The 25,201-nt window shown below is 41.3% G+C and overlaps 1 protein-coding gene across 1 annotated transcript in view; it reads right to left on the bottom strand.

Moving 5' to 3' along the window:
- Window positions 1-25,201, bottom strand: part of LOC128661772 (fucolectin-1-like) — a 65,829-nt gene that overhangs the window by 21,471 nt on the left and 19,157 nt on the right. Inside the window, exon 2 of the mRNA XM_053715992.1 lies at window positions 3,131-3,407. Coding sequence (XP_053571967.1) covers window positions 3,131-3,407 — 277 coding nt within the window. The remainder of the gene's footprint in view (window positions 1-3,130; window positions 3,408-25,201) is intronic.

Genomic DNA, 25,201 nt, shown 5'->3' with positions numbered 1-25,201 from the left:
GGTCAGGAGACCAGGAGTCCATACTGCAGTTATCCTGAGATTGTCTGTGTATAGGGTAATGCTACAGTAAGTCTCACATGTCACTTTCAGAGGAAAAGTAGACCAGGAGTGCATACTGCAGTTATACTGAGATTGTCTGTGTATAGGGCAATACTACAGTGAGTCTCACATGTCACCGACAGAGGGTCAGGAGACTAGGAGTGCATACTGCAGTTATACTGAGATTGTCTGTGTATAGGGCAATGCTACAGTAAGTCTCACATGTCACCCCCAGAGGAACAGTAGACCAGGAGTGCATACTGCAGTCATACTGAGATTGTCTGTGTATAGGGCAATGCTACAGTGAGTCTCACATGTCACCGACAGAGGGTCAGGAGACTAGGAGTGCATACTTCAGTTATACTGAGATTGTCTGTGTATAGGGCAATACTACAGTGAGTCTCACATGTCACCCTCTGAGGGACAGAAGACCAGGAGTCCATACTGCAGTTATCCTGAGATTATCGGTGTATAGGGCAATGCTACAGTGAGTCTCACATGTTACTTCCAGAGGGTCAGGAGACCAGGAGTCCATACTGCAGTTATCCTGAGATTATCGGTGTATAGGGCAATGCTACAGTGAGTCTCACATGTTACTTCCAGAGGGTCAGGAGACCAGGAGTCCATACTGCAGTTATCCTGAGATTATCGGTGTATATAGCAATGCTACAGTGAGTCTCACATGTTACTTCCAGAGGGTCAGGAGACCAGGAGTCCATACTGCAGTTATCCTGAGATTGTCTGTGTATAGGGTAATGCTACAGTAAGTCTCACATGTCACTTTCAGAGGAAAAGTAGACCAGGAGTGCATACTGCAGTTATACTGAGATTGTCTGTGTATAGGGCAATACTACAGTGAGTCTCACATGTCACCGACAGAGGGTCAGGAGACTAGGAGTGCATACTGCAGTTATACTGAGATTGTCTGTGTATTGGGCAATGCTACAGTAAGTCTCACATGTCACCCCCAGAGGAACAGTAGACCAGGAGTGCATACTGCAGTCATACTGAGATTGTCTGTGTATAGGGCAATGCTACAGTGAGTCTCACATGTCACCGACAGAGGGTCAGGAGACTAGGAGTGCATACTTCAGTTATACTGAGATTGTCTGTGTATAGGGCAATACTACAGTGAGTCTCACATGTCACCCTCTGAGGGACAGAAGACCAGGAGTCCATACTGCAGTTATCCTGAGATTATCGGTGTATAGGGCAATGCTACAGTGAGTCTCACATGTTACTTCCAGAGGGTCAGGAGACCAGGAGTCCATACTGCAGTTATCCTGAGATTGTCTGTGTATAGGGTAATGCTACAGTAAGTCTCACATGTCACTTTCAGAGGAAAAGTAGACCAGGAGTGCATACTACAGTTATACTGAGATTGTCTGTGTATAGGGCAATGCTACGGTGAGTCTCACATGTTACCCCCAGAGGGACAGAAGACCAGGAGTCCATACTGCAGTTTTCCTGAGATTATCGGTGTATAGGGCAATGCTACAGCGAGTCTCACATGTTACTTCCAGAGGGTCAGGAGACCAGGAGTCTATACTGCAGTTATCCTGAGATTGTCTGTTTATACGGCAATGCTACAGTAAGTCTCACATGTCACCCCCAGAGGGACAGGAGACCAGGAGTGCATACTGTAGTTATCCTGAGATTGTCTGTGTATAGGTCAATGCTACAGTGATGTCACCCCAAAGGGACAGGAGACCAGAAGTGCATACTGCAGTTATCCTGAGATTGTCTGTGTATAGGCAATGCTACAGTGAGTCTCACATGTCACCCTCCGAGGGACAGAAGACCAGGAGTGCATACTGAAGTTATCCTGAGATTCTCGGTGTATAGGGCAATGCTACAGTGAGTCTCACATGTTACTTCCAGAGGAACAGTAAACCAGGAGTGCATACTGCAGTTATCCTGAGATTGTCTGTGTATAGTGCAATGCTACAGTGAGTTTCACATGTCACACCAGAGGGACGGAGACTAGGAGTACCTACTGCAGTGATCCTGAGATTATCTGTGTATAGGGCAATGCTACAGTGAATGTCACTTCACCCCTAGAGGGAGGGAAGACCAAGAGTACATACTGCAGTTATCCTGAGATTGTCTGTGTATAGGGCAATGCTACAGTAAGTCTCACATGTCACCCACAGAGGGTCAGGAGACCAGGAGTGCATACTGCAGTGATCCTGAGATTATCTGTGTATAGGGCAATGCTACAGTAACTCTCACATGTCACCCCAGAGGGACGGAGACTAGGAGTACCTACTGCAGTGATCCTGAGATTATCTGTGTATAGGGCAATGCTACAGTGAGTCTCACATGTCACCCCAGAGGGTCAGGAGACCAGGAGTACCTACTGCAGTGATCCTGAGATTATCTGTGTATAGGGCAATGCTACAGTGAGTCTCACATGTCACCCCAGAGGGTCAGGAGACCAGGAGTACCTACTGCAGTGATCCTGAGATTATCTGTGTATAGGGCAATGCTACAGTAACTTTCACATGTCACCCCAGAGGGAAGGAGACTAGGAGTACCTACTGCAGTGATCCTGAGATTATCTGTGTATAGGGCAATGCTACAGTAACTTTCACATGTAACCCCAGAGGGACGGAGACTAGGAGTACCTACTGCAGTGATCCTGAGATTATCTGTGTATAGGGCAATGCTACAGTGAATGTCACTTCACCCCTAGAGGGAGGGAAGACCAAGAGTACATACTGCAGTTATCCTGAGATTGTCTGTGTATAGGGCAATGCTACAGTAACTCTCACATGTCACCCCAGAGGGACGGAGACTAGGAGTACATACTGCAGTTATCCTGAGATTGTTTATATATAGGGCAATGCTACAGTGAGTCACACATGTCACCTTCAGAGGGATAGGAGACCAGGAGATATAATGTAGTTATCCTGAGATTGTCTGTATATAGCACAATGCTTAAGTGAGTCTCACGTGTCACCCTTAGAGGGACAGGAGACCAGGAATGCATACTGCAGTGATCCTGAGATTGTCTGTGTAATGCTACAGTGAGTCATGTCATGATCATAATAATAAGACTGTTTAATGCTTTCTGTTCTCTAAGACTTACACTGGATTGTTGTTGTCTGGGGAGTCACCAACACGGACCTCAGCTCCTATCAGGCGTTGCCAGCAGCAGTCTTGTCTGTTCACAATAACCACAGCTCCAACTGTCCTGGGAGCATTAAAATCTAATCTCCACCAGGGAGAGGGCTCACTCCGAGTTAATATGCAGGATCCCAGTTTGTATACTCCTTCCCGGTTGCCATCATTGCCATGATGTGATACCCCCAGCCGGTGATACACGGAGCACTGGCTTGTCTTCCCTTCTGGGGCAAAATTCTTACCTAGCAAGAAAGATAAAAACCCAGGGGTCAAGTCCAGCAAAAGAAAGTGTGGGAACTCACCAAGAATTGCATCCCCCCTCACAATATATATTGTTTTTATATATACAAACACACACTGTATTTATATGTATATAATCCATACACTTTGGTTAATGAAAGCAAATTAAATCCAATGAAGAGTTGAATGGTTGCCTTTGGGCCTGAGAATTCTCCTCTGTCACATAGTCTCACCCACCAATAGTCCTATTTCTGCTGAGCGGGGCTAAACAACCCCAGAGTAAGCCACACATAAATGTAAGCACCATGTGTTACACACATCACAAGGTGATCATACAGCAGGACCGCTGTATTGTAGGAAGTGTTACTGCCCATTACTAGAGGATCTCACTATCCCTCTAACCAGACTGTGCTCCAGCTCCTCCCACCAGCAGCAGCAGTGTTAACTGAAGCATTTCTGTTCTCTGTCCAAAGGGAACTTAGTTACGCTTGCAAAAATAGTGCATGAACTCTATTCCCATGTGTTCCCGCTCAACTTGACCCCTGTAAAAACCTTTTCAGTTACAGACGATAAGGTCACATGAGATGGAAGGAAAATATTAGCCAGAGTTAAACGGGGAGAGACATCAGCAAGGCTTATCCAGGCAGAGACATCAGCAAGAGTTATACAGGCAGAGACATCAGCCAGAGATAAACGGGGAGAGACATCAGCAAGAGTTATAGAGGCAGAGACATCAGCAAGAGTTATACAGGCAGAGACATCAGCCAGAGTTAAACTGGGAGAGACATCAGCAAGAGTTATAGAGGCAGAGACATCAGCTAGAGTTATACAGGCAGAGACATCAGCCAGAGTTAAACTGGGAGAGACATCAGCAAGAGTTATAGAGGCAGAGACATCAGCCAGAGTTATACAGGCAGAGACATCAGCCAGAGTTATACAGGCAGAGACATCAGCCAGAGTTATACAGGCAGAGACATCAGCCAGAGTTATACAGGCAGAGACATCAGCCAGAGTTATACAGGCAGAGACATCAGCCAGAGTTATACAGGCAGAGACATCAGCCAGAGTTATACAGGCAGAGACATCAGCAAGACTTATACAGGCAGAGACATCAGTCAGCGTTATACAGGCAGAGACATCAGCCAGAGTTATACAGGCAGAGACATCAGCCAGCTTTATACAGGCAGAGACATCAGCCAGAGTTATACAGGCAGAGACATCAGCCAGAGTTATACAGGGAGAGACATCAGCCAGAGTTATACAGGCAGAGACATCAGCCAGAGTTATACAGGCAGAGACATCAGCCAGCGTTATACAGGCAGAGACATCAGCCAGAGTTATACAGGGAGAGACATCAGCCAGAGTTATACAGGGAGAGACATCAGCCAGAGTTATACAGGCAGAGACATCAGCCAGCGTTATACAGGCAGAGACATCAGCCAGAGTTATACAGGCAGAGACATCAGCCAGAGTTATACAGGCAGAGACATCAGCCAGAGTTATACAGGAGAGACATCAGCCAGAGTTATACAGGCAGAGACATCAGCCAGAGTTATACAGGCAGAGACATCAGCCAGCGTTATACAGGCAGAGACATCAGCCAGAGTTATACAGGCAGAGACATCAGCCAGAGTTATACAGGCAGAGACATCAGCCAGAGTTATACAGGCAGAGACATCAGCCAGCGTTATACAGGCAGAGACATCAGCCAGAGTTATACAGGCAGAGACATCAGCCAGAGTTATACAGGGAGAGACATCAGCCAGAGTTATACAGGCAGAGACATCAGCCAGAGTTATACAGGCAGAGACATCAGCCAGAGTTATACAGGGAGAGACATCAGCCAGAGTTATACAGGCAGAGACATCAGCCAGCGTTATACAGGCAGAGACATCAGCCAGAGTTATACAGGGAGAGACATCAGCCAGCGTTATACAGGCAGAGACATCAGCCAGAGTTATACAGGCAGAGACATCAGCCAGAGTTATACAGGCAGAGACATCAGCCAGCGTTATACAGGCAGAGACATCAGCCAGAGTTATACAGGCAGAGACATCAGCCAGAGTTATACAGGCAGAGACATCAGCCAGAGTTATACAGGCAGAGACATCAGCCAGAGTTATACAGGCAGAGACATCAGCCAGAGTTATACAGGCAGAGACATCAGCCAGAGTTATACAGGCAGAGACATCAGCCAGAGTTATACAGGCAGAGACATCAGCCAGAGTTATACAGGCAGAGACATCAGCCAGAGTTATACAGGCAGAGACATCAGCCAGAGTTATACAGGGAGAGACATCAGCCAGAGTTATACAGGCAGAGACATCAGCCAGAGTTATACAGGCAGAGACATCAGCCAGAGTTATACAGGGAGAGACATCAGCCAGCGTTATACAGGGAGAGACATCAGCCAGAGTTATACAGGCAGAGACATCAGCCAGAGTTATACAGGCAGAGACATCAGCCAGAGTTATACAGGCAGAGACATCAGCCAGAGTTATACAGGCAGAGACATCAGCCAGAGTTATACAGGCAGAGACATCAGCCAGAGTTATACAGGCAGAGACATCAGCCAGAGTTATACAGGCAGAGACATCAGCCAGAGTTATACAGGCAGAGACATCAGCCAGAGTTATACAGGCAGAGACATCAGCCAGAGTTATACAGGCAGAGACATCAGCCAGAGTTATACAGGCAGAGACATCAGCCAGAGTTATACAGGCAGAGACATCAGCCAGCGTTATACAGGCAGAGACATCAGCCAGAGTTATACAGGCAGAGACATCAGCCAGAGTTATACAGGCAGAGACATCAGCCAGAGTTATACAGACAGAGACATCAGCCAGACATACAGGCAATGGTGCTTTTAAGCTCCATTCTGCACCAAAAACATGCGCTGTTATTTGACGTGCTCATGCACACTTTCCCCATAGATATCAATGGGGAGAGCGGGTCAGAAAAAGGTCTAACACCTGTGATCGCGGAAAGAAAAGCTCTGTAACGCAACCCCATTGATGTCTATGTTGAAAATAAAAGTTACGTTTAAACCTAACACTCTAACATAAACCCTGAGTCTAAACACCCCTAATCTGCCGCCCCCGACATTTCTGACGCATGCCTACAGTTATTAACTCCTAATCTACCGCTCCCGATATTGCCGCCACCTAAATAAAGGTATTAACCCCTAATCTGCTGCTCCCGACATTTCTGACGCATGCCTACAGTTATTAACTCCTAATCTACCGCTCCCAATATTGCCGCCACCTAAATAAAGGTATTAACCCCTAATCTGCCGCCCCCGACATTTCTGACGCATGCCTACAGTTATTAACTCCTAATCTACCGCTCCCGATATTGCCGCCACCTAAATAAAGGTATTAACCCCTAATCTGCCGCTCCCGATATCGCTGCCACTATACTAAAGTTATTAACTCCTATTCTGCCGCCCCTGACATTTCTGACGCCTGCTTACAGTTATTAAAGGGACAGTTCACCCAAAAACTTTCTCCCCTTTACGTTATTTCCAATTATCCTTTTTACCTGCTAGAGTGTATTAAATTGGTTGCAAGTCGCACCTTTACTCATATTTCAGCATTTGAAATAGCTGATTTAGCTTGTGGTTTCCCAACCTATACTGAAAGTTTTGATACTGGAGTATATGCTATTGACAAGCCTAAGTAAACACAGCCAGCAGAAGAGATTACACCCTCAGTGGAGGGCATGATAGTTAAGTAATAAAATTATAATTTTCCATTGTTCTCTCTATGTATTGAGCTTTGGTGTTCCAGACAAATATAAGATAAGGAAGCTAGTCTGTGTACATGAAAGTGATAACATAATGAGATCTGATATTATCTGAAGCTCAACCCATTGTAATAGGCTGTGGTTTCAAAGCACAAAACCAGCTACTTCAGATACACAAATAAACCCCAAAATCCAATTTCTCAAATATTTTATACTCTGCAGTTGGTATAACAAGTCATTTAAAATACATTTATGGAAAAACAATTTTACAGTGTACTGTCCCTTTAACCCCTAATCTACCACTCCCGATATTGCCGCCACCTTAATAAAGATATTAACCCCTAATCTACCGCTCCCGATATTGCCACCACCTAAATAAAGATATTAACCCCTAATCTGCCTCTCCCGATATCGCCGCCACTATACTAAAGTTATTAACCCCTATTCCGATGCACCCCAATATTGATGCCACTATATTAAAGTTATTAACCCCTATTCCGCCGCTTCCCAAGATCGCCACAACTAAATAAAGCTATTAACCCCTAAACTTCTGGTCTCCCACATCACTACCACTAAATAAAACTATTTACCCCTAAACCGCCAGCCCCCCACATCGCAACAACTTAAATTAATTTATTAACCTAAAACTAACCCTAAACCTAACCCTAACGTAACCCTAACCCTAACACCCCCTATCTTTAACATAATTAAAATAGAGCTAAATTATAGTTACAATTATTAACTAAATAATACCTATTTAAAACTAAATACTTACCTGTTAAACAAAACCTAAGCTAGCTAACTAATAGTTATATTGGTGCTAGCTTAGGTTTTATTTTTATTTCACAGGTAAGTTTGTGTTTATTTTAACTAGGTAGACTAGTTAGTAAATAGTTATTAACTATTTACTAAGTACCTAGTTAAAATAAATACAAAATTATCTGTGAAATAAACCCTATGCTACCTTACACTAAAATCTAGAATTGCAAAAAATAAAAAAACACTAAAATTACAAAAAATTAAAAACCTACCATTACAAAAAAAACACGAAATAATCCAAAAAAATAAAAATTATTCCTATTCTAATACCCTTTAAAAAAAAAAAAGAAAACACCACAAAATAAAAAAGCCTAATCTAGAATAAACTACCAAGGGCCCTTAAAAGGGCTTATTGGGGGCCCTTAAAAAGGCCTTGTGTAGGGCATTGCCCTAAGTTAAACAGCACTTTTGCTACAAAAAACAAATACCCCCTAGCAGTATACTAACCCTAACCCCCACCCCCCAAACTACCAAGGGCCCTTAAAATAAAAAATCACACCCCCCCTCACTAACATTACAACACTAACCCCTGACGATCCACTTACAGTTATTGAAGTCCCGCTTGAACGATCTTCATCCCGGTGGAGAAGTTCTCATCCAGGCGGCGAGAAGTCTTCATCCAGACAGCATCTTCTATCTTGATCCCAGCGGCGCGAAGCGGGTCCATCCTAAAGACATCCGGCGCAGAGTATCCTCTTCATACGGTCGCCGATGTACACTGAATCTTCAATGCAAGGTGCGCGATCCAAGATGGCGTCACTTGCATTCCTTTTTCCTGAAAAATTTGAATCAGCCAATAGGAATTAGAGCTGCTAAAATCCTTTTGGTTGTTCAAATCAGCCAATAGGATTTAAGCAGCTCTAATTCTATTGGATGATTCATCATCCAATAGAATTAGAGCTGCTTAAATCCTATTGGCTGATTTGAACAGCCAATTGGATTTAAGCAGCTCTAATTCTGTTGGCTAATTCATCATCCAATAGAATTAGAGCTGCTTAAAACCTATTGGTTGATTTGAACAGCCAAAAGGATTAGAGCAGCTCTAATTCCTATTGGCTGATTCAAATTTTTCAGCCAAAAGGAATGCAAGTGACGCCATCTTGGATCGCGTACCTTGCATTGAAGATTCAGTGTACGGCGGCAACCGTATGAAGAGGATGCTCCGCGCAGGATTTCTTTAGGATGGACCCGCTCCGCGCCGCCGGGGATCAAGATAGAAGATTCCGTCTGGATGAAGATTGAAGAGGCCATCTGGATGAAAACTTCTCGCCGTCTGGATGAGAACTTTTCCACTGGGATGAAGATCGTTCAAGCGGGACTTCAAAAACTGTAAGTGGATCGTTGGGGGTTAGTTTTAGATTTTTTTCAAGGTTTTTTTGGGTGGGTTTTTTTTAGTTTAGGATTTGGGCATGTAAAAGAGCTAAATGCCCTTTTAAGGGCAATGCCAATCCAAATGCCCTTTTCAGGGCAATGAGTATCTTAGGTTTTTGTTAGGTTAGGTGTTATTTTGGTGGGTTTTACTGTTGGGGGGGGTCTTTGTATTTTTTTTACAGGTAAAAGAGCTGTTAAACTTATTGATAGTTTATTGTAGGCTAGGGTTTTTTTATTTTGGGTGGGCTTTTTTATTTTGATAGGGCTATTAGATTAGGTGTAATTAAATTACAGAAAATAACAAATGAAATGATCAAAAATAAAATATAGTGTTTGTTATTTTCTGTAATTTAGTCTTTTTTTGTAATTAGATACTTTTTAATTTTTAGAGTAGTGTTAGGATTTTTTTAATGTGTATTTAAGTTTATTTAATTGGTAGTTTAATATTAGTTTACTATTAATATTAGTTTAATTGCTAGTTAAAACTTACGGCTAGATTACGAGTTTTTGTCGGTAAGCTGTGCGGTGCTAACGAGCAGTTTCTGCTCACCGCTCACCTATAAACAACGCTGGTATTACAGGTTTCTACAAACCCGGCGTTAGCCGCAGAAAAGTGAGCGGAGAGCAAAATTTAGCTCCACATCTCACCTCAATACCAGTGCTGCTTATGGTAGCAGTGAGCTGGCTAAACGTGCTCGTGCACGATTTCCCCATAGAAATCAATGGGGCAGAGCCGGCAGAACACCTCACCAGAAACAGCAGTTATGAAGCAGCGGTCATAAAGACCGCTTCTCCATAACGCTGTCCGTTTGCTCTGAGCAGGCGGACAGGAATCGCCAGAAATGAACCCGATCGAGTACGATCGGGTTGATTGACACCTCCCTGCTGGCGGCCGATTGGTCGTGAGTCTGCAGGGGGGGCGTATTGCTCTCCACATTCAGCAAGGTCTTGCGGACCTGATCCGCAGTGTCGGATCAGGTCCACAAGACCTTTCATAAATAGGTGCCATTGTATCTAGCTTAGGGTTTATTTTTATTTTACAGGCAACTATGTATTTATTTTAACTAGGTACAATAGTTATTAAATAGTTATTAACTATTTAATAACTACCTAGCTAAAATAAATACAAAAGTAAATGTAAAATAAAACCTAACCTAAGTTACAATTACACCTAACACTACACTATAATTAAATTAAATCCCTAAGCTAAATACAATTAAATAAAATAAACTAAAGCTAAACTAAAACTAAAAAAATACAATACCCCCCAACATTAAAACCCACCACCCACACACCCAACCCTACTATAAAACCCACCCAATCCCCCCTTAATAAAAACTAACACTAACCCCTTGAAGATCACCCTACCTTGAGACGTCTTCACCCAAACGGGCCGAAGTCCTCAATGAAGCCGGGCGAAGTGGTCCTCCAGACAGGCAGAAGTCTTCATCGAAGCCGGGCAGAAGAGGTCCTCCAGATGGGCAGAAGTCTTCATCCAGACGGCATCTTCTATCTTCATCCTTCCGGTGCGGAGCGGGTCTATCTTCAAGCCAACCGAAGCGGAGCATCCTCTTCCTCCGACGACGAAGGAAGGTTCCTTTAAATGACGTCATCCAAGATGGCGTCCCTTAAATTCCGATTGGCTGATAGAATTCTATCAGCCAATCGGAATTGAAGGGGCGCCATCTTGGATGACGTCACTTAAAGGTACCGTCATTTAGTGTTAGTCGTCGGAAGGAAGAGGATGCTCCGCGTTGGATGTCTTGAAGATGGACCCGCTCCGCTCCGGATGGATGAAGATAAAAGATGCCGCCTGGATGAAGACTTTTGGTCATCTGGAGGACCTCTTCTGCCCAGATCGGATGAAGACTTCTGGCCGTCTGGAGGACCTCTTCTGCCCGGATCGGATGAAGACTTCTCGCCGTCTGGAGGACCACTTCTGCCCGGTTGGGTGAAGATGTCTCAAGGTAGGGTGATCTTCGAGGAGTTAGTGTTAGGTTTTATTAAGGGGGGATTGGGTGGGTTTTAGAGTAGGGTTGGGTGTGTGGGTGGTGGGTTTTAATGTTGGGGGGTATTGTATTTGTTTTTACAGGGGGCAATGCTCTGCAAAAAGCCCTTTTAAGGACTATTTGTAATTTAGCAGAAATTAGTTCAACACCTCTGATTGTAACAAAAATAGAACCCAATAATCGAAAAAACAGAAAGGCTGATGAAATAAGTGTTAAAACTTCACCTTTAATTGAAATTCCGTGAGTAAAAAACAAAGGCACAGCACACAGACCTGACTACCGCTGACGCGTTTCCTGCCCTATTGGGCACTTCATCAGAGCTACCTAACAGGTGTGTAAGGACTCCTTAAAAACAGGATGTAAGCCCTGCACACCTGCTGCATAATTAATTATAACAAAAAATGGAAATTTTGTGTGTATTGTGAAATAAACATCCAATCCAACGTGTAAAACAATAATAAACATTATGCATAATAAATAAACTTGAAAATATCGATCATAAACAAAAAAATATATACATTATTATACACTAAGACTATGCTTTCATATAAAATTGTATCATTCAATAGGCACATTAAAAACGATAGTACAATTCAATGTGTGGGGGATAACGATTCTTACTGTGACTAAATACATGAATATTCGTCAATTAATAACATCCCAGTGTACTGAAGTTAATTTAAACATGTTGAAAACATATAGTATGGAAATACTAAGAGGGAACTGATATTCTAATATACCTTAGTAAATAAACGATGTGAAATGTACATTGTATATACATATATTAGGTAACACATAGAGAGCATAAGCAGTTAAGTTTACCAATGTGTATTACATCATATAAAAGTCAAATGCTATAAAGTATAAACACATTCAAAAAACACATACTGCCTGCTCTCCGGGTGACCAAACTTGAATAGTTTATCACTAAGATTTTATATATAATCTGGGCGATATCAGAATTTATATCTATTATAAGATCCAGATCCTAGGTCTATGTATTGTCAATGAACAATTTGATGTCACTTATTTTATTAATACCAAAAGGAGCACCAGTTTTTAAAGTGTGAATCCAGTAAACTTCTCGTTTACTCAGTGCTGCATATCTATTGCCTCCTCTGGGTCCTAGTTTAACTACCTCAATCCCTTGGAATGTAAAACCAGCTGAACTATTTCCATGTAAAGCAAAGTGCTTAGCCACAGGGGTTTTGGGAATTTCTGCTTCCAGGGAAAGTAAATGCTCTCTTATGCGATCTTTGAGCATTCTAGATGTTAACCCTGTATATTGATAATTACAAGACTTGCAGGTCAAAAGATATATAACAAAAGTAGAAGTGCAAGTAATATGCTCTTTAATCTTAAATGTTTGTCCTGTACAAGTCGAGGTAAAAGTATCGCCACATGTGACATAGCTACAACTCTTACAAGGTCTGACATTGCATTTATAAAAGCCTGGTTTAGATGTTAACCAATTAGTTGACTGTGTGGTGTGTAAGCTCTTCTTGCTAAAATCCTTTCTAGCCATATCACCAATGGTTTTAGCTTTACGAGAGATAAAATTACATTTACTAGAGATGTGTTTTAGATCTGAATCCCTATCTAGGATTGGTAATCTATTCCTAATAATTCTACTGATGTCATCAAATTGTCTGCTATAAGATGTAATAAAATTCACACCATCTTTTAATCCAATATCTTTAACCTTATCTTTCAGTAGACTATTTCTATCAAAATTACTCACTTGTTCCGATATCTTCAACAAACTTTGTTCATCATAGCCTCTCTCTTTCAGTCTAATAGTTAGATCTTCTGCATGTTTCTTATAACTCTCTATGTTGCTACAATTCCTCCGTAATCTGATATATTGACCTTTTGGTATCCCCTTTTTTAAGTGAAATGGGTGGCAAGAATCTGCTCTAAGAATAGTATTACCAGAGATCTCTTTCCTAAAGACCTCAGTAACAATGCCCTCTGCACTGTGACTAAGTTTAACATCTAAATATGGTATGGCATCCTTAGAGTGACTAAATGTAAAACTTAAGTTAGCATCATTCTGATTTAGATATTGCACAAATTTAACTAAGATTCTATCGTCTCCACTCCATAATAAAAGCACTGTGTGCTGTGCCTTTGTTTTTTACTCACGGAATTTCAATTAAAGGTGAAGTTTTAACACTTATTTCATCAGCCTTTCTGTTTTTTCGATTATTGGGTTCTATTTTTGTTACAATCAGAGGTGTTGAACTAATTTCTGTTTACTTATCATTACAAACGAGGGCTTAGCAGGGGAGCCCTTCTCAACACCTGTGTAACAAGCCGTGATGCTGCTATGAACACAGGCAGTATCTGTGACTGTTGCTACAAATTGCGCTACTAAACAGTGAATATAACAGTTCCGTTTTCCTGGATCTCATCTGACATTGGATTTCATCTGACATTGGATTTCATTCTCAGAATCAAGTGAGTTTGTTATTGCTAGAACTGTCTAGCTTATGTTTTATTTATAACGATGAGTCTTGCGAATGTAAGGGGTTAACGGTCTTGGTAATCAATTGCAACAATCAACACAGGTTTACTACAATTGTTTCATAATTGGACAAAGCGATACATTGTTTCAGCTAGCACACACGAATATAATGTGCTGCTCATTTAACATTATTTTTTGCTTTTGATCCTTGCATTGAATTGCACAGCCCGAGCTGTCTGTTTGCATTTCTGATTTCGATATACACCTGCAGGGACTGTGATTCAATTGATTTAAGGCTTTAAATTGAAACAATTTGTTATCTGTATATTCTTATTTTTGGAGATTGACACATTTTCCAATAAGATATGGCTGCCCAGGATGAAAATAACAGAAAAAGACTGTTTGATAACTTATTTAAAGGCACAGCGCCAGACATTGATTTTAAAGTAGACTTGGGATCATTGTTTTCAAAAAAAGAAAAATTGCACATTAAAGAACTAAAATTGTGGTGGGACATTGAATTTTTAAGTTTGTATATCAAAGAGAAAAAAATTCCCAGAGGACTGAGGTTAAAAAAATTTCCGGCATTTCATAAAGAGTTTCCTCTATTCATGATGGAATGGAACCAAGCTCTTTCAGATTGTTCTATCATCTTAATGGAAAAACTAGTTACCTTTAAAAGAGAACAAAGGGACACAATACTGGGAGAACTGGATCAGCTGCAATTACAGCTAGATGTATTTAAGGAGGATTCGAAATATACTCCATTTGAAGAACAACTGAAGGAAACTGTGGACAAGACTGCAGAAGAATTATCTACTAATAAATATAAGAAGTATGGCAGAGATTGCAAAGATTATGATTTGGAAGTTGTTTATAATTGGAACACCACAAACAGAAATTCTAACAATAAATCCAGTAATAATGGCAAAAAGAAGAATGGCAAAAAGGATAAAGGAAAGAACAAAAAGGTCACTTTTACAAGTCTGGATACCATGGACTCACATAGTGAAAGCACAAATAGTGTGGCTTCTAGTACACCTAAGTTGACATCTACACCTATTAAAACAAAATCGAGATCTGAAGAAGAGATGGGAGCACGGCCAAAAAACGGGGAGGTGATATCACTATCAACAGAAGACAAGAGCAAAGTGCCTATCCCTTCGCAGGCACCAAGGTATCCAAGCCGTCAGAAATTCAAGAAGAACAAAAATTACAAGAACTAAAGATCATTAACCTTTCGGACCATCCATTAAATGAGTTTGAGAAAGTAGTGTTATCTAAAGGTCTGGGCTTTTCACCTACACAAGACTTTAATCTTTTTGACACCATTATGGATTTGAACAAATTTGTCCGTAAGATAACACTAAAGAAACACTTCAGCAAGGACCCAACATTGGGTAATGATGAGAGTCCACTAGATCCTCCTGTAACTATGTCTTTGAATGAAAAATGCAATTTCTCAGAGTTATGTGATATTGCTTCATTATGTGATCTTAATATGGATAATGAGAATGAGACAAATAAAACTAAACAACAGGTAGTTAAAAATTTAAAAAAAAGTACCTTTTATCCAGTAAATTCTCGTACAGACCTCATAGAGGTTTTTCATGCCATAGTAGAACAAGATTTAACAGAACTAGCTGAGAAGAATTTAAAAAGTAGTTCAAATAAACGTAGAAACTTAAATAAGAGGGAATGGAATGCTCTAAAAAAAATAACTAACAATAAAGATCTGGTGATAGTGGATTCTGATAAGGGAGGTTCAATTGTTGTTTTAAATAAAGAACAATATCTTAAGGAAGCTATGAGACAGCTGAGTGACACCGATACTTATAAAAAATTAACCTTTAATCCCACAGTCAAATTTCAAAGGGAACTTTCTTCTTTGTTAGATGATGGTATAGAAAAAAACATTTTCACTAACAGTATATGTGATACATTATATATAGAACACCCTAGAATCCCAATTTTCAAGTTCCTGCCTAAAGTACATAAAAGCTTAACCAATCCCCCAGGGAGACCTATTATATCTGCTATTGGCTCTCTGGGGGAGAGGTTGGGGGAATGGTTGGATGCACAATTACAGCCAGTTGTCCAATCTTTACCAGGTTTCTTACGTGACACCAAACACCTGATCAGGTCTTTGCAAGAATGTAAATGTGATACAGATTGTAACTTTGTAACAATAGATGCTGTGTCCTTATATTCTTGTATACCACACGATAAAGGTTTATTGGCTATGAAAGCTATGCTGTCTAAATACTCGAACTATGATTCAGGCCTAATAGAATTTATGTTGCAAGTAACCAGCTTTTTGCTACATCATAATTATTTTATTTTTGATGGCATGTATTTCCTACAGCAGAGAGGCACTGCGATGGGGGCTAAATTTGCCCCCTCGTATGCTAATCTCTATCTAGCTGAATTTGAGGACAAAAAATTGTTCAATGTTGCAAATCCATTTAAGAAGCATATCACCTATTATACACGCTTTATAGATGATATGCTTTTATTATGGAGTGGAGACGATAGAATCTTAGTTAAATTTGTGCAATATCTAAATCAGAATGATGCTAACTTAAGTTTTACATTTAGTCACTCTAAGGATGCCATACCATATTTAGATGTTAAACTTAGTCACAGTGCAGAGGGCATTGTTACTGAGGTCTTTAGGAAAGAGATCTCTGGTAATACTATTCTTAGAGCAGATTCTTGCCACCCATTTCACTTAAAAAAGGGGATACCAAAAGGTCAATATATCAGATTACGGAGGAATTGTAGCAACATAGAGAGTTATAAGAAACATGCAGAAGATCTAACTATTAGACTGAAAGAGAGAGGCTATGATGAACAAAGTTTGTTGAAGATATCGGAACAAGTGAGTAATTTTGATAGAAATAGTCTACTGAAAGATAAGGTTAAAGATATTGGATTAAAAGATGGTGTGAATTTTATTACATCTTATAGCAGACAATTTGATGACATCAGTAGAATTATTAGGAATAGATTACCAATCCTAGATAGGGATTCAGATCTAAAACACATCTCTAGTAAATGTAATTTTATCTCTCGTAAAGCTAAAACCATTGGTGATATGGCTAGAAAGGATTTTAGCAAGAAGAGCTTACACACCACACAGTCAACTAATTGGTTAACATCTAAACCAGGCTTTTATAAATGCAATGTCAGACCTTGTAAGAGTTGTAGCTATGTCACATGTGGCGATACTTTTACCTCGACTTGTACAGGACAAACATTTAAGATTAAAGAGCATATTACTTGCACTTCTACTTTTGTTATATATCTTTTGACCTGCAAGTCTTGTAATTATCAATATACAGGGTTAACATCTAGAATGCTCAAAGATCGCATAAGAGAGCATTTACTTTCCCTGGAAGCAGAAATTCCCAAAACCCCTGTGGCTAAGCACTTTGCTTTACATGGAAATAGTTCAGCTGGTTTTACATTCCAAGGGATTGAGGTAGTTAAACTAGGACCCAGAGGAGGCAATAGATATGCAGCACTGAGTAAACGAGAAGTTTACTGGATTCACACTTTAAAAACTGGTGCTCCTTTTGGTATTAATAAAATAAGTGACATCAAATTGTTCATTGACAATACATAGACCTAGGATCTGGATCTTATAATAGATATAAATTCTGATATCGCCCAGATTATATATAAAATCTTAGTGATAAACTATTCAAGTTTGGTCACCCGGAGAGCAGGCAGTATGTGTTTTTTGAATGTGTTTATACTTTATAGCATTTGACTTTTATATGATGTAATACACATTGGTAAACTTAACTGCTTATGCTCTCTATGTGTTACCTAATATATGTATATACAATGTACATTTCACATCGTTTATTTACTAAGGTATATTAGAATATCAGTTCCCTCTTAGTATTTCCATACTATATGTTTTCAACATGTTTAAATTAACTTCAGTACACTGGGATGTTATTAATTGACGAATATTCATGTATTTAGTCACAGTAAGAATCGTTATCCCCCACACATTGAATTGTACTATCGTTTTTAATGTGCCTATTGAATGATACAATTTTATATGAAAGCATAGTCTTAGTGTATAATAATGTATATATTTTTTTGTTTATGATCGATATTTTCAAGTTTATTTATTATGCATAATGTTTATTATTGTTTTACACGTTGGATTGGATGTTTATTTCACAATACACACAAAATTTCCATTTTTTGTTATAATTAATTATGCAGCAGGTGTGCAGGGCTTACATCCTGTTTTTAAGGAGTCCTTACACACCTGTTAGGTAGCTCTGATGAAGTGCCCAATAGGGCAGGAAACGCGTCAGCGGTAGTCAGGTCTGTGTGCTGTGCCTTTGTTTTTTACTCACGGAATTTCAATTAAAGGTGAAGTTTTAACACTTATTTCATCAGCCTTTCTGTTTTTTCGATTATTGGGTTCTATTTTTGTTACAATCAGAGGTGTTGAACTAATTTCTGTTTACTTATCATTACAAACGAGGGCTTAGCAGGGGAGCCCTTCTCAACACCTGTGTAACAAGCCGTGATGCTGCTATGAACACAGGCAGTATCTGTGACTGTTGCTACAAATTGCGCTACTAAACAGTGAATATAACAGTTCCGTTTTCCTGGATCTCATCTGACATTGGATTTCATCTGACATTGGATTTCATTCTCAGAATCAAGTGAGTTTGTTATTGCTAGAACTGTCTAGCTTATGTTTTATTTATAACGATGAGTCTTGCGAATGTAAGGGGTTAACGGTCTTGGTAATCAATTGCAACAATCAACACAGGTTTACTACAATTGTTTCATAATTGGACAAAGCGATACATTGTTTCAGCTAGCACACACGAATATAATGTGCTGCTCATTTAACATTATTTTTTGCTTTTGATCCTTGCATTGAATTGCACAGCCCGAGCTGTCTGTTTGCATTTCTATTTGTAATTTAGTATAGGGTAGGGATTTTTATTATTTTGGGGGGCTTTTTTATTTTATTAGGGGGATTAGATTAGGTGTAATTAGTTTAAAAATGTGTAATTATTTTTTTATTTTCTGTAATTTAGTGGGGGGTTTTGTACTTTAGTTTATTTTATTTAATTGTATTTAGTTTAGGGATTTAATTTAATTTTAGTGTAGTGTTAGGTGTAATTGTAACTTAGGTTAGGATTTATTTTACAGGTACTTTTGTATTTATTTTAACTAGGTAGCTATTAAATAGTTAATAACTATTTAATAACTATTGCACCTAGTTAAAATAAATACAAAGTTGCCTGTAAAATAAAAATAAACCCTGAGATAGCTACAATATAACTATTAGCTATATTGTAGCTAGCTTAGGGTTTATTTTATAGGTAAGTATTTAGTTTTAAATAGGAATAAATTATTTAATTGTAGTTATTTTATTTATATTTATTTAAATAATATTTAAGTTAGGGGGGGGGTGTTAGGGTTAGGGTTAGACTTAGATTTAGGGGTTAATACATTTAATATAGTGGCGGCGACGTTGTGAGCAGCAGATTAGGGGTTAATAAATGTAGGTAGATGTCGGCGATGTTATGGACGGCAGATTAGGGGTTAATAATATTTAACTAGTGTTTGCAAGGCGGGAGTGCGGTGGTTTAGGGGTTAATACATGTATTGAAGTGGCGGCGATGTCCGGTTCGGCAGATTAGGGGTTAAAAATTTTATTATAGTGTTTGCAATGTGGGGGGCCTCGGTTTAGGGGTTAATAGGTAGTTTATGGGTGTTAGTGTACTTTTTAGCACTTTAGTTAAGAGTTTTATACTACGGCGTTAGCCCATAAAACTCTTAACTACTGACTTTTAAATGCGGTAGGAGTCTTGACAGGAGAGGGTGTACCGCTCACTTTTAGGAAGACTCGTAATACCGCCGTTAGGAAAATCCCATTGAAAAAATAGGATACGCAATTGGCGTGGATTTGCGGTATTTTCGAGCCGCGAAAAAAAAGTGAGCGGTACACCTGTACCTGCCAGACTCGTAATATCAGCGGGCGTTAAAAAGCAGCGTTAGGACCTCTCAACACTGCTTTTTAAGGCTAACGCAAGACTCGTAATCTAGGCGTTTTTTTTAATTTGACAGGTAAGTTTAAATTTAATTTAACGTTAGGAGGCGTTAGGTTTAGGGGTTACTAGTTTAAATTAGTTTATTGAGATGTGGGGGGGGCTTTCAGTTTAGGGGTTAATACTTTAATGTATTATATTTCATTGTGGGGGGCTTTCAGTTTAGGGGTTAATAGGTTTATTATAATGGCGGCAGTGTAGGGCTTAATAACTTTAGTATAGTGGGGGTGATGTGGGCGGACGGTAGATTAGGGGTTAATAATATTTAAATAGGCCTAGATTTAGAGTTTGGCGGTAGCCGTGAAAACCAGCGTTAGAGGCTCCTAACGCTGGTTTTAGGCTACCGCCGGTATTTGGAGTCACTGAAAATAGGGTCTAACTCTCACTTTTCGGCCGCGACTTTTCCATACCGCAGATCCCCTTACGTCAATTGCGTATCCTATCTTTTCAATGGGATCTTTCTAACTCCGGTATTTAGAGTCGTTTCTGAAGTGAGCGTTAGAGCTCTAACGACAAAACTCCAGCCGCAGAAAAAAGTCAGTAGTTAAGAGCTTTCTGGGCTAACGCCGGTTCATAAAGCTCTTAACTACTGTACCCTAAAGTAAACTAACACCCATAAACTACCTATTTACCCCTAAACTGAGGTCCCCCCACATCGCCGCCACTCGAATTTTTTTTTAACCCCTAATCTGCCGACCGCAAAGCGCCGCCAGCTAAGTTATCCCTATGTACCCCTAATCTGCTGCCCCTAACCCCGCCGACCCCTGTATTATATTTATTAACCCCTAACCTGCCCCCCACAACGTCGCTGCCAGCTACTTACAATAATTAACCCCTAATCTGCCGACCTCAAAGCGCCGCCACCTACATTATAGCTATGTACCCCTAATCTGCTGCCCCTAACACCGCCGACCCCTGTATTATATTTATTAACCCCTAACCTGCCCCCCTCAACGTCGCCTCCACCTGCCTACACTGATTAACCCCTAATCTGCCGAGCGGACCGCACCGCTACTATAATAAATTTATTAACCCCTAATCCGCCTCACTAACCCTATCATAAATAGTATTAACCCCTAATCTGCCCTCCCTAACATCGCCGACACCTAAATTCAATTATTAACCCCTAATCTGCCGACCGGAGCTCACCGCTACTATAATAAATGGATTAACCCCTAAAGCTAAGTCTAACCCTAACACTAACACCCCCCTAAATTAAATATAATTTAAATCTAAAGAAATTAATTAACTCTTATTAAATTAATTAATCCTATTTAAAGCTAAATACTTACCTGTAAAATAAATCCTAATATAGCTACAATATAAATTATAATTACATTGTAGCTATTTTAGGATTAATATTTATTTTACAGGCAACTTTGTATTTATTTTAACCAGGTACAATAGCTATTAAATAGTTAAGAACTATTTAATAGTTACCTAGTTAAAATAATAACAAAATTACCTGTAAAATAAATCCTAACCTAAGTTCTAATTAAACCTAACACTACACTATCAATAAATTAATTAAATAAAATACCTACAATTACCTACAATAAAACCTAACACTACACTATCAATAAATAAATTAAATACAATTCCTACAAATAACTACAATGAAATAAACTAACTAAAGTACAAAAAATAAAAAAGAACTAAGTTACAAAAAATAAAAAAATATTTACAAACATCAGAAAAATATTACAACAATTTTAAACTAATTACACCTACTCTAAGCCCCCTAATAAAATAACAAAGACCCCTGTGGCAAACCTAGCCACTTCTGGACTATAACGTAAGAAAGGTTGTCTGTGACAGACCCTTCGGTCAGGACTGAAAGTGTTAACTTTATTTTCTAACCACAAGTGGCTGGCTCCAGCTACAATCTAATTAATGCTTAGCATTCTATTGTTTGATCACCCCCAGAGAGAAACGCCTAAGTGATAAGGAGAGTCAAGAGTGTCCTGTGGTTGAAGTGTTTAAGTAATATAATCCTATTGTATCATGTCAAGGGCGCTTCTCCCTTTTATCTAATGTACAACATTCTTTCCACCCCCATCTGGGGGGGGGGGGTCAAAAACCTGTATAAATCTGTATGCTGCCTTCAAATAAAGTGTTATTCTGTTTAAAACCTGAAAACTGGCTGGGTTGTGAACTGCTGATTCCCTATGCAGGACATTGTTCCCTGGTGTTAACCCTTGGTATCCGGTTGGTACCGTTACAATTGGTGGCAAGCGACGGAATGAACCTTATCGCCCAGAAGAGCAACTACACAAGCCAGTAACCTCAGGAAGAGGGGGATTACTACAATACTGACTAAGATGGAAGGAGTACCAGGGACCGAAGTGAATGGAGATGGATTATTCTAAGCTAAAGAGACAAACGTAAAAGGAACTGCTAGAAGCCAGGGGAAAGATAGGCAGCAGCAAACCCAAGGCTATATTAATTGCTGAGCTGATGGAGGGAGACAGAGCTCGCAGCGCTACGCCTCCAGCAGCCATGGAGGAGACCCTATACCAGAGGGAAATGAGGACCAGGCTGGAATTTTTACCCCAACCTGTACCACGGGATATGCTATCCGTGGTAATGGCAGATGTGCAGGAGTACGTGATGGCACACAGTCCGCGGAATGCATCCTCCCGAGCAGAATCCATTTTGGACGCACTCAGCAACCCAGTAAGACCCAAAATCCCATACCATGCATTTAAAATGTTTTGTGAGGAGAAGGATGAGATTGATGGGTATTTACAGGATTTTGAGAGACTGTGCGAGTTACATGATTTGGAGCAGTCCGTATGGGTGCCGGTGCTAGCAGGCAAGCTAGCCGGTAGGGCAGCGGAAGCGTATCGCGCTGTACCCAGGGAGGACAGCAAGGATTACGCTAAAGTGAAGAGAGCGATCTTGGAAAGATATGCCATTACCTCAGAGGCATACCGGCGCAAGTTTAGAGGCCTGCGCAAGCCAGAAAGAGATTCCCATGCAGAGTGGGCCCACAAGCTGGATCAAGCATCTCAGGGGTGGATACAGGCCAGCCAAGCTACCACCATGGAAGAATTGCGACAACTGATGCTGTTGGAGCAATTCTTTAACGGCTTGTCCCCAGAAGCCCAAGAATGGGTGAGAGATCGAAAACCCCTCACCTTAACCGAAGCAGCCAGATTAGCAGACCAGCATTTTGATGCCAGGAGGCACCATGGACTACAGCCTAACAACAGACGGGCTAATATACAATGCCACACCTGCAAGCAGTGGGGACATATGGCACGTGAGTGCACCCAAAATCGGAGCAGACAAGCTTGGAACCAGGTCAGACAGAACCTGGCCCCAAGGGCGGCTGCTCACCATTACCAAACGGAGCCAGCCGCTCATGAGGTGTTGAGCACCCAAGCCGAGGAACCCCTGGGAATTCTGCATGAGGTGATGTCGGTCCAGGGACTTCGGGATTCGGGAGCTACTTTAACCCTGATAGCTCCCCATTTGATGCTGGATACAGCACCCACTGGCGGATCCGTGGCAGTACGAGGGGCAGGGGGAGCAGTATACCGATTGCCCACTGCTAGAGTGGAGTACAGACCCCCAGTCACCCCAGCAGCTGCCAGTTACCAACCCCCAGCGCACCGCTATACCACACGGCCTCCGGCCACGAACTACCCTCAGAGAGCCCGGTTCAATTCGCGGGGCTACTCACAACCTATTCGGTGCTTTGGATGTAAGCAACTAGGGCACAAAAGACCAGAGTGTCCCCTAAATGCAGCGAATCAAGCACAGTCCTGGAGAAGACCCGCTGGCGGAATCCCTCATAAACCTCAGCCTGTGGCCCGCTACGTAGAGGCGCCAGAATGCTGGGGCAGCCTACATGAAGCAGACCCCGTGCAAGCTGCCCACCGGAATAACCGGCAACGGGTTAAAGTGAATGGGAAGGAGGTCAGTTGTCTACGGGATACTGGTGCTACCATGACCTTGCTTCAAGAGAACTTGGTGCCTGAGAAACAGCACACTGGAGACACTGTGGCTGTGAGGGTAGCAGGGGGCACTGTGTTCCGCCTACCTGTTGCCAGGGTACATTTGGATTGGGGAGTGGGCGCTAGACTTGTGAATGTGGGGGTCAAGAAGGACTTACCTGCTGATGTTCTCCTTGGAAATGACTTGGCCCCCCTTGTTTCTGCCTATGCTCCCATGGATCCCGCTAATGTTAACCCTGTGACTACCCAAGCCCAGTCCCTCCGGGAAGAGACGCTTCCATGTTTGGGGTGGGGGCAGTACTGAGCCAAGTTGGAGCAGATGGCGGAGAACACCCCGTAGCTTACTTGAGCCGAAAGTTGTTGCCCCGGACATCCCCAAGCCGATCCGTTGGGATCAGACTGTGTATGCCGGCTTGGTTCTGGGGGAGCATTGTGGCAAACCTAGCCACTTCTGGACTATAACGTAAGAAAGGTTGTCTGTGACAGACCCTTCGGTCAGGACTGAAAGTGTTAACTTTATTTTCTAACCACAAGTGGCTGGCTCCAGCTACAATCTAATTAATGCTTAGCATTCTATTGTTTGATCACCCCCAGAGAGAAACGCCTAAGTGATAAGGAGAGTCAAGAGTGTCCTGTGGTTGAAGTGTTTAAGTAATATAATCCTATTGTATCATGTCAAGGGCGCTTCTCCCTTTTATCTAATGTACAACATTCTTTCCACCCCCATCTGGGGGGGGGGGGGGGGGGGTCAAAAACCTGTATAAATCTGTATGCTGCCTTCAAATAAAGTGTTATTCTGTTTAAAACCTGAAAACTGGCTGGGTTGTGAACTGCTGATTCCCTATGCAGGACATTGTTCCCTGGTGTTAACCCTTGGTATCCGGTTGGTACCGTTACAACCCTCAAAATAAAAAAATGCCCTATCCTATTCTAAATTAATAAAGTTAAAAGCTCTTTTACCTTACCAGCCCTGAACAGGGCCCTTTGCGGGGCATGCCCCAAGAAATTCAGCTCTTTTGCCTGTAAAAAAAACCATACAATACCCCCCCCCCCCAACATTACAACCCACCACCCACATACCCCTAATCTAACCCAAACACCCCTTAAATAAACCTAACACTAAGCCCCTGAAGATCTTCCTACCTTGTCTTCACCTCACCAGGTATCACCGATCCGTCCTGGCATCCGGTGCTGAAGAGGTCCAGAAGAGGCTCCAAAGTCTTCCTCCTATCCGGCAAGAAGAGGACATCCAGACCGGCAAACATCTTCATCCAAGCGGCATCTTTTATCTTCTTCCATCCGGTGCGGAGCGGGTCCATCCTGAAG

The sequence above is a fragment of the Bombina bombina genome, chromosome 5 (genome assembly GCF_027579735.1).
Source record: "Bombina bombina isolate aBomBom1 chromosome 5, aBomBom1.pri, whole genome shotgun sequence".
NCBI classification, from domain to species: Eukaryota; Metazoa; Chordata; class Amphibia; order Anura; family Bombinatoridae; genus Bombina; species Bombina bombina.
Note: the sequence above shows the minus strand (reverse complement) of the source record. Positions and strands in the feature narration are given on the sequence as shown.